Source organism: Arvicola amphibius, chromosome 1, assembly GCF_903992535.2.
Source record: "Arvicola amphibius chromosome 1, mArvAmp1.2, whole genome shotgun sequence".
Taxonomy (NCBI): domain Eukaryota; kingdom Metazoa; phylum Chordata; class Mammalia; order Rodentia; family Cricetidae; genus Arvicola; species Arvicola amphibius.
In genome coordinates, this window is record NC_052047.1 from 120974976 (window position 1) to 120987828 (window position 12853).

Below are 12853 nucleotides of genomic sequence, written 5' to 3' on the forward strand. Positions count from 1 at the left end.
CAGTCAGTGACCTTGAGTGAGTTCCCTTTGTCTTACCCCCCCTCCTCCTCCTCACGTTTCTTCAGCCCTAAATGCAGGGTCACAGCAGCCCTTGTTTCTGCTGTGAAGATTTGGTGAAGCCATGTGCAGCACAGCACTTAGCACCCAGCCAGGCTGTTGGGGTTTCAATCTGAAATGTACTGACAGGTTCATCTTGCAGATACTGGAGGCCATGCTTGTGCTGCTATTTGGGAGATGCTGGAACCTTTAGAGGGTGGGGCCTGGCTAGTGAAAGTAAGTAAGGAGGAGAGGGACTAGGAAAGTCATTCTTACCCTGGTCTCTTGCTAGCTCTCTGTTTCTAGACAGCTTAGACATGAGGGCTCTCTACTACATACTCACACGGCCAAGAGCCTCACCATGCACTCCGCACCGTGAGGAACTGAGATCCCTCTGAACCCATGGGCCAATATAAGCTCTCCCTCTGTTAGGTTGTTCCTGCAGGATACCCGATCACAGTGGCCTGCCTCCACAGCTCTGGAGTACCTGCCTGTTGAATGCCTGTGTTGTCCCAAGTGCTAATACCAAGAAGAGCAAATGTGAGATCAGGCTAGGTGCCTATGGCTTTCTGTCATGTAGATTTGAGCCTTCATCAGACAAGCACACAGATCTGTTTCTAAATCAGACCAAGAGGTAGGAAGAAGAATAACTAGACCCCAGCCTAACCAAAGGATGTTTTAGGTAACATTTGAGTGGAAATCAGAAGAGGCCTAAGAATGAACCAGGAGAAAAAGGTGTCTGACGCTGACCAGCCCTCAGACACATTGGAACAATGAAGGAAAAGTGCCCTCATCTTAGGGCAGATGTGGCCCCACACCATGGAGCAGGGTTGAGTAAGCAGATGACAGACTGGGAGGTAGGGCCCTGCATCTCCTGCGGGGCATCCTTGAGAAGATACAGCCTGCACAGCTTTCCTGGTACCCTAGGGCATCAGAGGAGCTGAGAGGGCTGGTTGGCTGGATCTGGGGAAGAGGTATGGTTTTGCATGGGGCCAGAAGGTGGTCAGTAAATATCAGCGGCTGTTAGTGTATTCCTGTGCTGTTCTTTAAGCTCACTGCTGCCATACCAAGGTCTCCGGAAGGCGTTTTAACTAGTGATGTGGTGGTGACATACCACTGATTTCTAGCACACGGGCAATGGGAGAATGGAAAAACAAGACCCTGTGTATGGAAAGCAGGGCTCTCAGGAGCACAGCATTGCAGCCAGAAAAGCTATTAGGCAAGAAGAGGCCAAAACAGAAGCAGCAAACAAACAAAAGGCCGTCTGCTGGGGCTAAAAGTAGAAAGTGAACATTAGGGAAAGGTCCGCACAAAGCTGTGCTTGCAGGGGCTGATTATCTCCACAGCAATGTCTACTTCATCTCTCCATTGGAGGACGGCCAGCCCCAAAGCCAGAGCCTGCTGTGACGCTGCTCCCCTAGACAGGGTCTCAGAAACCACAGCCTTCCTGGCTTTGGTTTCTTCTGTTTTGGAATAATCTAAAAGCATTTATTCACCCAAACATGCTGTTATCAAGGCTCTCTGTCTCTGTCTCTCTCTCTGTCTCTCTCTCTCTCTCTCTCTCTCTCTCTCTCTCTCTCTCTCTCTCTCTCTCTCTCTCTCTCTCTCTGTGTGTCTGTGTGTGTGTGTGTGTGTGTGTGTGTGTGTGTGTCTCCCCTCCCCCTCCCTTTCTTCCTTTCTTTTTCTCTTCTGACCTGGAGGTTGACCCCAAGGCCTTATGCAGGCCAGGCTGGCTAGTGCTCAATTGCTGAGCGCTCGCTCCCCTATCCCTGCCACTACTTTCCTTTTTGTTTGTAGAGGTCTCAGGAGCCTCAAAGTTGGTTTGAGGTCAAGGTTGACTGGAACTTAGGCTCTTCCCACTTTACCTCTTAAATGGTTGGATTGTGCGTGTAAGTCATGAAGCTGGTTCATGCGGTGCTTAAGCTACAAAGTCCCCACAAACGCTGGTGCTCTCTCTCTTGGGCTATGTCTGTGTAGTCTTGTGTTGATGACGTGGCTCTTGCATCTTCAAGACCAATGTAACCTGAGTCCTTCAAAGGAAGAATGGGCTAGCCGTGGTTTAAGAGCACACACTGATTGGATCTGGGGAAGCAGCTCAGCAGGTCCAGTGCTCACTGTGCAAGCTAGAGGACCTGAGTTTGGATCCCCAGGATCCATGTAAAAAGTCAAGTGTGGGTAACCCCCAGAGCTGGGAGTAGGGGGCAAACAGGAGACAGTACCTGGTGCCTCCTGGCCAGCTGAACCAAAGAGTGAGGAGCTCCAAGTTCAACTGAAGATCCTGTTTCAAAAACACAGTTAACCATAACAGGGGCGGGCAGTGGGTGTCAGCCTCTGTCTTGTACATGTGCACACTTGAACACACATACCCCTCCCCTCTCCCCAGACATGCACACGTACACACACACACGCGCGCACACACACACACACACACACACACACACACACACAGAGAGAGAGAGAGAGAGAGAGAGAGAGAGAGAGAGAGAGAGAGAGAGAGAGAATAAAAATTGTGAAAAATCCCAGGTCTTAACAGGAAATGTTAACTCAAGCGTACACTCTTCCATCAAAGATGACATTTTTGCCCTCTAAGAATGGGGATGGATGAGGCTCTTAATCAGGAAGACTATTATGTTGTCAAAGGCATTGCCAGGATGAAGGATGGATTCTCACAGGCCTATGACCATTTTATTGCTTTTCAGCCCTCGGCCACCAATCCCCCTCTCGCTACTACTGACAGAAGAAGAAGCCGCGATCAGCATCCAGTCCTTCTGGAGAGCCTATCTGGTAAGGGCCACCTGTGACTGTGACAGTAAGCATGACTGGGACTTGTTGTGACATGGTGGGCCAGTGGAAAAACAGATTCATCTGCAGTTGAATGTTGCAACTCACATGTAGACCTCAGAGACAGGTCTGCAAACAGAGGGATTCGGATTTTATGTTTTTAATCAAAACTTATTTTGCAATTATCATAAAAGAGACATTTGAGGGTTGGGGCTGTTGTAAAAGTGCCTGCCATACAAGCCGAGGTCCTGAGTTCATATACACACAACCCATGTAGAAAACTAGGCACTGTGCCTGTGATCCCAGCCATGGCTGGGGTGGAGACAGGTAGATCTCCAGTCTAGCTTAGTGGATGAGATTCAGTGTCAGTGAGAAATCCTGTTTCAAAAAATAAAGAGACTCACTGAGAAGACCCCTGACGTCAGCCTCAGGCCTACTCACTTGTGTACACACTCAATACTTTCCAACTTTTTAAAGTTGAGTTTGACTGGCCTGTGTTGCTGTGTTGCCTAAAAATAATATTGCAAGCCAGACATGGTGGTGCATACCCATAATCCCAGCACAAGTTCAAGTAAGACCAACCTGGGCTATAAAGAGAAACCCTACCTAAAAAAAAAAAAATCAAACATACAAACAAAACCCAAAAGGTTCATGTAAGCGGAGAGGAACGCACATTATTTCAGAAAGGATACACAAACGTGAGTCACTGACAATGACACAGCCATTACTGGCATTTTGGGGTCAAACTTAATACACTTGAGACCTCAACATGTGGAACAGCACAGACTCTTCACAGGGAGAAAATCACCTTTACTGTTGTAGCGGGTCTCTCAAACCACTTTCCTCTGTGAGATGTTGAGATTATTTCTTGATTTCCATGACCGCTGTCAGTGTTGTAACACCCGTGGGCAGCTGTGTTTGTAACTTGTTCCGGCCCCCAAAATGGGAGAAATTCTAGAAGTAGAACTGGTAGGTCAAAGGTGAGCTTCTAAAGAGTTCCTGAGCCATGCTGTCATGAAGCCCTTCAGCAAAGGCGTTCTTTAAAAAATTATTGTCAAAGACACATTGGCATGCCAGGCATCTCTGTGCCACACAGTGCACACACAGCCTCTAAGTTATCTGGTGATCAGAGATCAAAGTTAGCAAGCTTCCAGATGAACGTACAGTGCCCATTCCAGAGAGCAGCGCCCCCTCCACAGCTGTGGGGAGGATCAGGGGTACTGTTCAGACTCAGTGTCTCCCTAATTCTTTGTGTACATCCCTTGGTCAGCATTAAGTACATCCGTGATGTAGCGCACGCATCACTGGCGTCTCCATCTCCAGAGCTTTTCGTCTTTCTCAAGTGACGTTTTCCTCATTGAGCACCAACTCCTCATACCCCTGTTCCCTCCCAGCCTCCTGCCCCCACCAGCCTGCTCTCCGTGTTCACGGATTTCACTATTACAGGAATCTCATGGTGATGGGGAATCTTCTCTGTGGACATGGTAAGATTTCAAATAACCTAGGAGATACCTCTTGCACACATGGGGCAGTATTTCCAGAGGTTTATCTGGTGTGCGAAGGACAACCCTGAATGTGCACAGCACCATCCCATTGTCTGGGGTCCTGGGCTGAATAAAAAGGAGAAAACAAATTCTTCCCTGTCTACTTCCTGACTGTGGATTCAATGTCACCAGTGGCCAGACCCTTGCCACTGTAACTTTCACAACACAGAAGACTACACCTTCAAACCACGAGCCAAAATCAGTCCTTCCTATCTGTGCTGGCTAGTTTTATATCAGCTTGACACAGCTAGGGATAGCTGAAAGGAGGGAACCTCATTTGAGGAAATGTGACCATGAGATCTGACTGGTTTTATGCTGTGCTGGAGACCAAAGTTAAGGCTTCATGGATGCTAGGCACGCATTCTATCAACTAAGCAATATCCCCCAGCCACCATATCGGCTTTAAAAAAAAATCCTTTGCATTTATTTGATTATTTATTGCAAGTGTGAATGTGTGTGTGTGAGTGTGCATGTGCACATTAGTGCCACAGCATCTGTGTGAGGGTCAGAGGACAGTGTTCCGGAGTTAATTCTCTCCTTTCACCGTGTGGGTTCTGGGGGTGGAACTGAAGTCAGGCTTGGTGGCAAATGTTAGTAATACATACCAATTATGGAATAAAATAAATGATTCAGGTCACTGATTGGTATTTTGCCTTCTAGAATTTTCTTATTCATATGGGAAATTTTACTTTGTTTTTACAGTTAGGTGTGCTGAGTGCTGTACTGTGCGCATGCTCTCCTCTCACTGAGAGATTGGAAGTAGCTTTCCTTGTCAGCACACAAAGATCCACCCCACAAAGGCTGATGGTTCTGTGATATGCACTTGTGTTTTATTTCTGTGGATAACTTGAATTATAATCTGTTGACCCATAAGCAATCCAACGTTCTATTTTTGTCTGCTTTGTAAATTGCAGTTTTATGCAGAATATCCTCATATGTCTATACGCTTGTCTGAATTTGTCTATAGGCTAATTGTTGGTGGTGGGTGGAGTTCATAGCATAAGGACCGAGTACCCTCCACCACCACCTTTCATTGCTAGGTTACTCGAGAGAGGCCAGAGTCTAGCACTAGACACGTCCAGATGCTCACTAGCAGCGTATTCAACTGTGCCCCATGTTTGGATGGCTCGGTGGCGGGAGGAAGGCAGAGATGGGGAGGGAGCCTGAAGCATGCCTGGGTCAATGGAGTTTTAAGTCGTGTAGGATTTAGATTTGGTAAGGTGTATGCACAGATAATACTCAATGATGGAGTAAAGAAATAGTCAGCATAGTAGTATTCAGAGCATGTCTACTCCACTGCCACAGATAATAATTCGTAATAACACTCCAGATAGGAGCTGGAGAGGTGGCTCGGTGTTTGGGAGCACTTGCTAGTCTTTCCGAGGACTAGAGTTCAGTTCCTAGCATCCGTGTCAGGCCTCTCCCAGATGCTTGTAACTCAGCTTCAGGGAATCCAACACCCTTTTCTAGCCTCCAACGGCACCCACACACACAGGCGTGCACACACACACACACACACACACACACACACACACACACACACTCACAATTACAGACCTCAAATCCTGCAAACATTTTGACCTCACCAGGTGTGGGGGCATGGGACCTAAAAGACAGGGCATTTTGAGAATGGTAAGTCATAGCCAGTGGGTGTTCAAGCCATTTCTATTTAGTTTATTTATCTCCCCACCCCCACCCAGGCCTTTCTCTTTGGAAAAGAGCCGCCCTAGCCCGGCGGGTAGGGATCTGACCCTGAATATAGCCAGGGTGTCTGTCTATAGGCTAAGCAGGGATGGAGAGACAGCGAGGATGCCAGAGAGAGCCTTGCTGCTTGGTTCCTGTCGGCCATGGGAAGCGCAGCTCCCCCTGGACAGCAGGAAGAGCAAGCTGGCTTCATGTTGGGCAGCTGACTGGGCTGCTAGGCCTGGCAGCTTTTTCTTTCTCTATACTCGCTGCAGCCTCTGGAGGTTACACAGGAAGGACAGTCCACAGGAGGATGTGGTCCTGGCTGGGCATGTGGTTATTAGTTCAGTTTCCTTAAGAAAGTGACTTTTAAACAGGCTGTGTGGCTTGCGCATTCCTCCGTGACATCTCGTGGGCTCCTGTCATGGGACCTTTGCATTTGCTGTTGATTCTTTCCACCTGGCACTCACTAGTCATGGCCTTCTTCAGCCTCACAGAGGCTTCTCCAGTGGCTCTCTGGTCAGCTCTTCAAAGGCAGGGCTCTCTGATCACACCCACTCGGCATGCTCCCTTGTCGTCTGTCACCTGTTTAACACTGTAGTCCACAGGCGTCTGTTTGACTCTTTGGACTGTTTGGCTTCCCTGCTGCCGACTCCAGCCCCGGCACTCTGCTGGCCTGTGCACTCCTAGAGTTTTAGAAATGAGTAACTGAATGCTTAAATCACCTTCAAGAATGAATAAGAGACGAGTTGTTCCATTTTATGCACCCTCCTCTGTGATTTACTCAGGCGTTTAAACATGAGCTCCTGGGGGGAGTCGCTCCTGCACCAAGATGCTTGACCTCAACAGCTGCCCCCATTAATCTCCTAGAGATGGCACTTAGGACACACTATGCTGAAGTGTGTACATTTACTCTGTGTGTGTGTGTAAGTGTGTAAGTATGTGTGTGTATGTGTGTAAGTGAGAGAGATTGGATTCATTTTATCAAAGGTATGTGTGACCCAGCTCCTCAAGCAAGCCTTGCAATTTGAGAAACTGAAGAGAGCTGTTGGGACGACAACCCCCATGCTGGCTGGACCCCAGACGTCAGCTCCAGGTTTGTGTGAGGGTCCTGTAGGGAAGATGGAATCTCCTTCCGACAACTGATATCAGCCAGCAGGTGCACAGACCTTGCTATCCAAAGTCAGACATGGGATTGTGCAAAAGGAATGTTAAACACGGGGGGGGGGGGGGGGGAGGGGGAAGGGGTGCTTGTATCAGGTTACAACCAGTTCCCCTTGGCTGCAGTGTGGCCACCTCTCTGAAGCCTTAGTGGCTGGCCGTGCCCTTTGGTGATTTGAAGAGCAGTTTTGGCCCCAGCTTGCTGGTGAAATTGAATTCCTAGGGTGGATTTCTCCTCTGTGGATCCATTTGCCTTTCTCAGACTTCTGCCGGTGGTTTCAGGGCATCTGGCTACCACACGCCTTCCCCTCTGCCAGCCTCATCCAGTCTTTCTTTAGGCTGTCTCTCACATAGTTGTTGAAATAATGTATTTGAATGTTTATAATTAGCTATGAGAATGCCAGTTATAATGTTATTGTGGTTCTTGGTTCTATTTTATTTAGTACGCACCACCCTGTGCATTCCTGAGTGCTAGGATCACCAACATGGACCATCACACCTGGCTCTAGGCTCAGACTTTGTTGTTGTTGAGGGCTTGGGGAGGTAGCCCCATGTCCCTAGCTTAGCAGCCGGATTCAGTCCCTAGCACTGCAGGGGTGGGAAGAATATCACCTGTTGGGCAGAGAAGGTTCTGGCATAGTAAAGCTACTCTGTCAGCACTATGGACAGCGGTACAGATGGGATTTTTAAGTTATTCTATCTGTCTGTCTATCTGTCTATCTATCTATCTATCTATCTATCTATCTATCTATCTATCTATCTATCTATCTATCTATGTACCTTTAGCCTGAGTCTTTGTAGCTCTTGAAGTCTCTATGTAGCCGAGAATGACTGTGAATCTGTGATCTTCTGGCCTCCACCTCCTGAATGCTGGGATTATAGGATGTGTTACCACCTTGCTTTATACAGTGCTGGGGATGGTGCCAGGGCTTGCTACATGGCAGGAGTCCTCTATCAATGGAGCTGCAGCCCCAGCCCTTGTCTTTATTATTATTTATTTATTTATTTATTTATTATTACACAATGTTCGGTCTGCATGCTAGAAGAGGGAGCCAGATCAAATTACAGATGGTTATGAACCACCATATGGTTGCTGGGAATTGAACTCAGGACCTCCGGAAGAGCAGCCAGTGCTCTTAACCTCTGAGCCAATTCTTTAGCCCCCCCTTGTCTTTATTTTTTATCTTTTAAATGAAAAACTTGTTTTTTTTGTGTGTGTGTATGCATATATGTGTGGGCACACACCATGAATGTCATGGTAATTATGTGTAGGTCAGAGTTGATTCTCTTCATTGTGGGAGTTGATTCTTTCTGTCTACCATGTAGGTCCCAGTGATCACACTGGGCCATTGGGTTTGGTGGTAGGTGTCTCTACTACCTGCTGAGCCATCTTGCCAGTCCCTCTCTTCTGGTTGGTTGGTTTGTTTGCTTTTGAGACAGAATCTTGTTCTGGAATACAAGCTGGCCTCAAAGTTGTTCAGTCTTCCTGGTTAGCCTCCTAAGTGCTGGGATTACAGACATGTCACCACGGGTGGCTGAAGTTTATGTTTTGAATATTTCAAAGCATGTAGGAAATACTTCCAAGTTAAGGCTACCTATATGCTTCACTGAACAAGTGGAAGAAAATCCTGGAATTTCCTGGCAATATGGAGAGAGATGGTTCAGACACAAGATGCCCACTTTGGCCTCAGCAGTCCCAGGGTGGCCTTTCTGCCACCTCACTCAGATGGAGGCCTCATGCATTCCATGTGACAAGCCTGCATTGAGGGCCTTGTCAAGAATGGAGCTTGGGGCTATAGAAAGCTCTCGATGCCATGAGGACCTGGAAAACCCTATGACAAGAATGAGAATATCAAGAATAGGTATTCTTGGTCATCGGTGGTTATGAAGTTAATTTCTCTGAATTGAAACACTCCCTCCTGGCAAGAGGAGGGAGGCTCTGAAGACTCACAGAACTGCTTATAGCCTGTCCTTAAGTTTGGATGAGCAAAGGAAGGGCTCAGTATGTAAAGTGCCTGCTTGTAAGCACAAGGACCTGAGTTCAGATCCCTGGTACCCATGTAAAGAGATGGGCGCTGAACATTAATGCATACATCCCCGCAGTCCCTAAGCTAGGGGTATGGAAGAGAAGGATCCTTGGAGCTCACTGGCCAGCATGGCCAAACTGATGAGCTCCAGGTTCAGTGAGACGCTGTCTCCAAAAACAATGTGGAGAGTGACGGAGGAGACACCCGATGCTGACCTCTGGTCTCTACAAGCACATACACACGTGCACACACATAATAAATAGAGCATCATGTGAGCATCGCCATTCCTGGGCAGTAAACACCCTTCTCCGGAGTTTGCTATGTATCTTTTCCATGTATTTTCTTTGTTTATGTGAACTTCCTTATGTATCATTCTGTTGTTTATAAGTAAGAGAGCTCAAACCTGAGTTTATAAGGAAGAGTGCGAACGTGAGTTTGATCCCTGGAACCTACAGTGGAAGGAGAGAACCAGTCCTCAAAGTTGTCCTCTTACCTCCTCAGGTGGGCTATAGCCCTTTTTCCCTGCCCCACACAAGAACACACACACACACACACACACACACACACACTGTGTGGGCTATGGCTCTTCTTTCCCCACCCCACACATGAACACACACACACACACACACACACACACACACTGTGTGGGCTATGGCCCTTCTTTCCCCACCGCACATGTGAACGCACACACACACACACACACACACACACACACACACTGTATTGCTTTTCCTAACTATGTGCTCAGATAGTAGCAGCCTGTCTCCTGGTTCAGTCCAGAGGCACCTTTCCACACCAGCACACACCTATTCTGACTCTGGGTTTTGTTGGTGATTGAGCCAGGGTTTTCCTAGGCAGTACAGGCTGGCCTGGAACTCTTGATCCTCTTACCTCCACCCCTTGATTGCACACCCAGTTTCTACTGGTACTGGGACTCGAACCCATGGTTTTATGCATTCTAGGCATGTGCTCTGCCTGCTGACCTTCCAGCTCTCTTGCCTTCTCTTGATTGCCTAGTTTCTTTATATTTCCGGTTTGCTTCTGGGCTTTCTGGGGCTTCCTTCCCTTCCAGAGAGGGCGTCCCTGGCCCAGCTGCTTTTGGGAGGGCCGGGTGTATTTCCTCCCTTTGTGTTGCTTTTTAGCCCTCTCTCCCTCTTCTTTCCTCTGGGGACAGAAACACAGCTAGGTGAACCCACATGACAAAAAGCAGCCCTTCCGTTCTCATGCAGGGGCCCAGGTGAGGGCAGATGGCAGCTGACTCAGGGGTGGTAGGAAACAGCTTTGTGTGAGTCACGCTTCTCTGGCCAATTGACTGCATGGTGCCTAGAATACCTATTTCAGACAATTGTCTTTTATTTTATAATTGCTTTGAAGTTATTTACTCTGCACCTCATTCCAGCTAATTGAAGCTAGTTTAGCAGAATAGTTTAGCGAATGGACTCTACAATTAGATAGTTCATTCACTAATAGTCATCCTTAGTAGACAGACAGCTTTGCTGCCTCAAACACTGCATGTGTTTTGGGAAATGAGGCAAAGTCCCTGCTTGCATTCCTGTGGTCAACTGTCAGTCAGTGCAAACAGACAAACAGGTAACACAGTCTGAAAAGATGGATGTCGTGTGGTGGTGTATGCTTATAATCCCAGCATTGGGAGAGGGAGGTGAGGGGCTTGCTATGAGTTAAGGTCCATGCCACTAATCCTAGCATTTTGAAGGTCATCCTCAGCTATTTGGGGAGTTCCAGGCCAGCCTAAGATACATTACATACAGCCTGTCTCTAAAAGGGAGAAGGGAGCTAGGGCAATAGCTTAGTTGATAAAGCAATTACTATGCATGCATAAAGATCTCAGTTCAATACATAAAACTCAAGGAAAAAAATGCTGTGTGTGGTGACACCCCGCTTGTAATCCCAGGACTCAGAAGGTGGTGACAGACAGATGGGCTCTGGTCAGCCTTTATAGAATGCTTGACTGAGTTCCAAGTCAGTGAGAGACCCCATCTCAAAGAAAACCAAAACCCAAAACAACAACAGCAACAAATCCTCCTCTTGCTTCTGCATATGGGTGCACATACATGTGAATGAACAAATACACATAAGGAACAGAGGAGAGATGATGGGTGTAGATCAGTGATTGTGTACAAGCTTACTGTCCTCGAGCCCGGAGTTTCATCCCTAGCATCCTGAACAAAAGAAAAAAAAAAGAAAAGAAGTTTATCAGCTGTTGTCAAAATGATACCACTTAATAAATCACCCCAAAGCCAGTGGCCTACAAAGTGAGTCTCTTCTCACACGGGTGGTGATCAGGCAGACTGCAACCCATCTGGACTGGGCTCTAGAGATTATGTGATATATTCTATTCAGTTTTGTTCTAGAGCCTCCTGAGATCAGCAGGTCACCAGGGGCATGTGCATCTCATTGCAGAGTTTGCAAGCTCTCAGAGGGGTGAGCAAAACACACACCACGTGTCCTGGCTGGTTTCATGGTCAATTTGACACAAGGGGGGGGGGAATCTGAAAGGGGGGAACCTCACCTGAGAAAATGCCTCTATAAGATCTAGCTGATGTGGGCCAGCCCATGGTAGGTGGTACCATCCCTGAGCTGGTGTTCCTATCTATGTTCTATAATGAAGCAGGCAGAGCAAGCCATGAGGAGCAAGCTAATAAGCAGCACTCCTCCATGGCCTCTGCATCAGCTCCCGCCTCCAGGTTCCCAGCACTGCTTGAGTTTCTGTCCTGACTTCCTTCAATGTGGAACAGAGACATACATGGAAGTGTAAGCCAAATAAAAACCCTTTGCCCCAACCCCCAAGTTGCTTTTGGCCGCGGTGTTTCATTGCAGCATAGTTATCCTGACTAAGATGTCATGGGTCTCAAGGCCTAGGTGCATCTCGAGGCCAGAGCAAGTGTGGAGGCACAGAGAGCTGGAAGGCGCTAGATGGATTTGAAGGTCAGTGTTGGTGATGCCAGTGAACTGGGGACGAGTGGTAGAGGAGGAGTCATTCCAGGGGCTGCTGGAACTTGGGGTCTTATGCTTTGGGTAGAGGAGCCATCATCACCTGGGCTGAGTGGAGGCAGGGCCTCAGGCACCCCTCCAGACCTTCTGAATCCAAAACTCTGTGGTTTTCCGTAATAACCTTATTGTTGTGTATATTAATAGGTCTCATCATGGCATTTTCATATATGTATATAAAGTATTTTGCTCCCTCACCCCCATCACCCTCTTGTCCATCCCCCACCCCAACTCCTGCTGATTTCTTTTTTCTTCCCAACTAGGTTCCTTCTATTTTTCCTTCCCCACCCCCTTCATGTGCTCCAGTGAGGGAAGTTTACAGGAGCATAGACATCTTGCCAGTGGCCACACCACTCAAGAAAATGTCTCCTCCCCAGCAACTCTTAACTGCTTTTAGATCTTTAGGGAGCCCCTCCCACCCGCGGCACAGTTCTGTTTGTTGAGACTGTGTTCACTATAATCAAAGATAGCCTTGGACTTGTGAGCCTCCTTCCCCTGCCTCCCAAACATTGGGATCAGAGGAAAGCATCAATTATCCCCAGCACAAAAAACCTGTTTCTTAACCCAGAGGGAGCAGCCTGTAAAAAGAGGTTTGTATTTTGACTTGCCAGC

At 47.7% G+C, this 12853-nt stretch overlaps 1 protein-coding gene across 1 annotated transcript in view; it reads left to right on the top strand.

Annotated features, from left to right (window-relative positions):
- Window positions 1-12853, top strand: part of Iqck (IQ motif containing K) — a gene marked incomplete at its 5' end in the record, with an annotated part of 95915 nt that overhangs the window by 66172 nt on the left and 16890 nt on the right. Inside the window, one exon of the mRNA XM_042054011.1 lies at window positions 2736-2820. Coding sequence (XP_041909945.1) covers window positions 2736-2820 — 85 coding nt within the window. The remainder of the gene's footprint in view (window positions 1-2735; window positions 2821-12853) is intronic.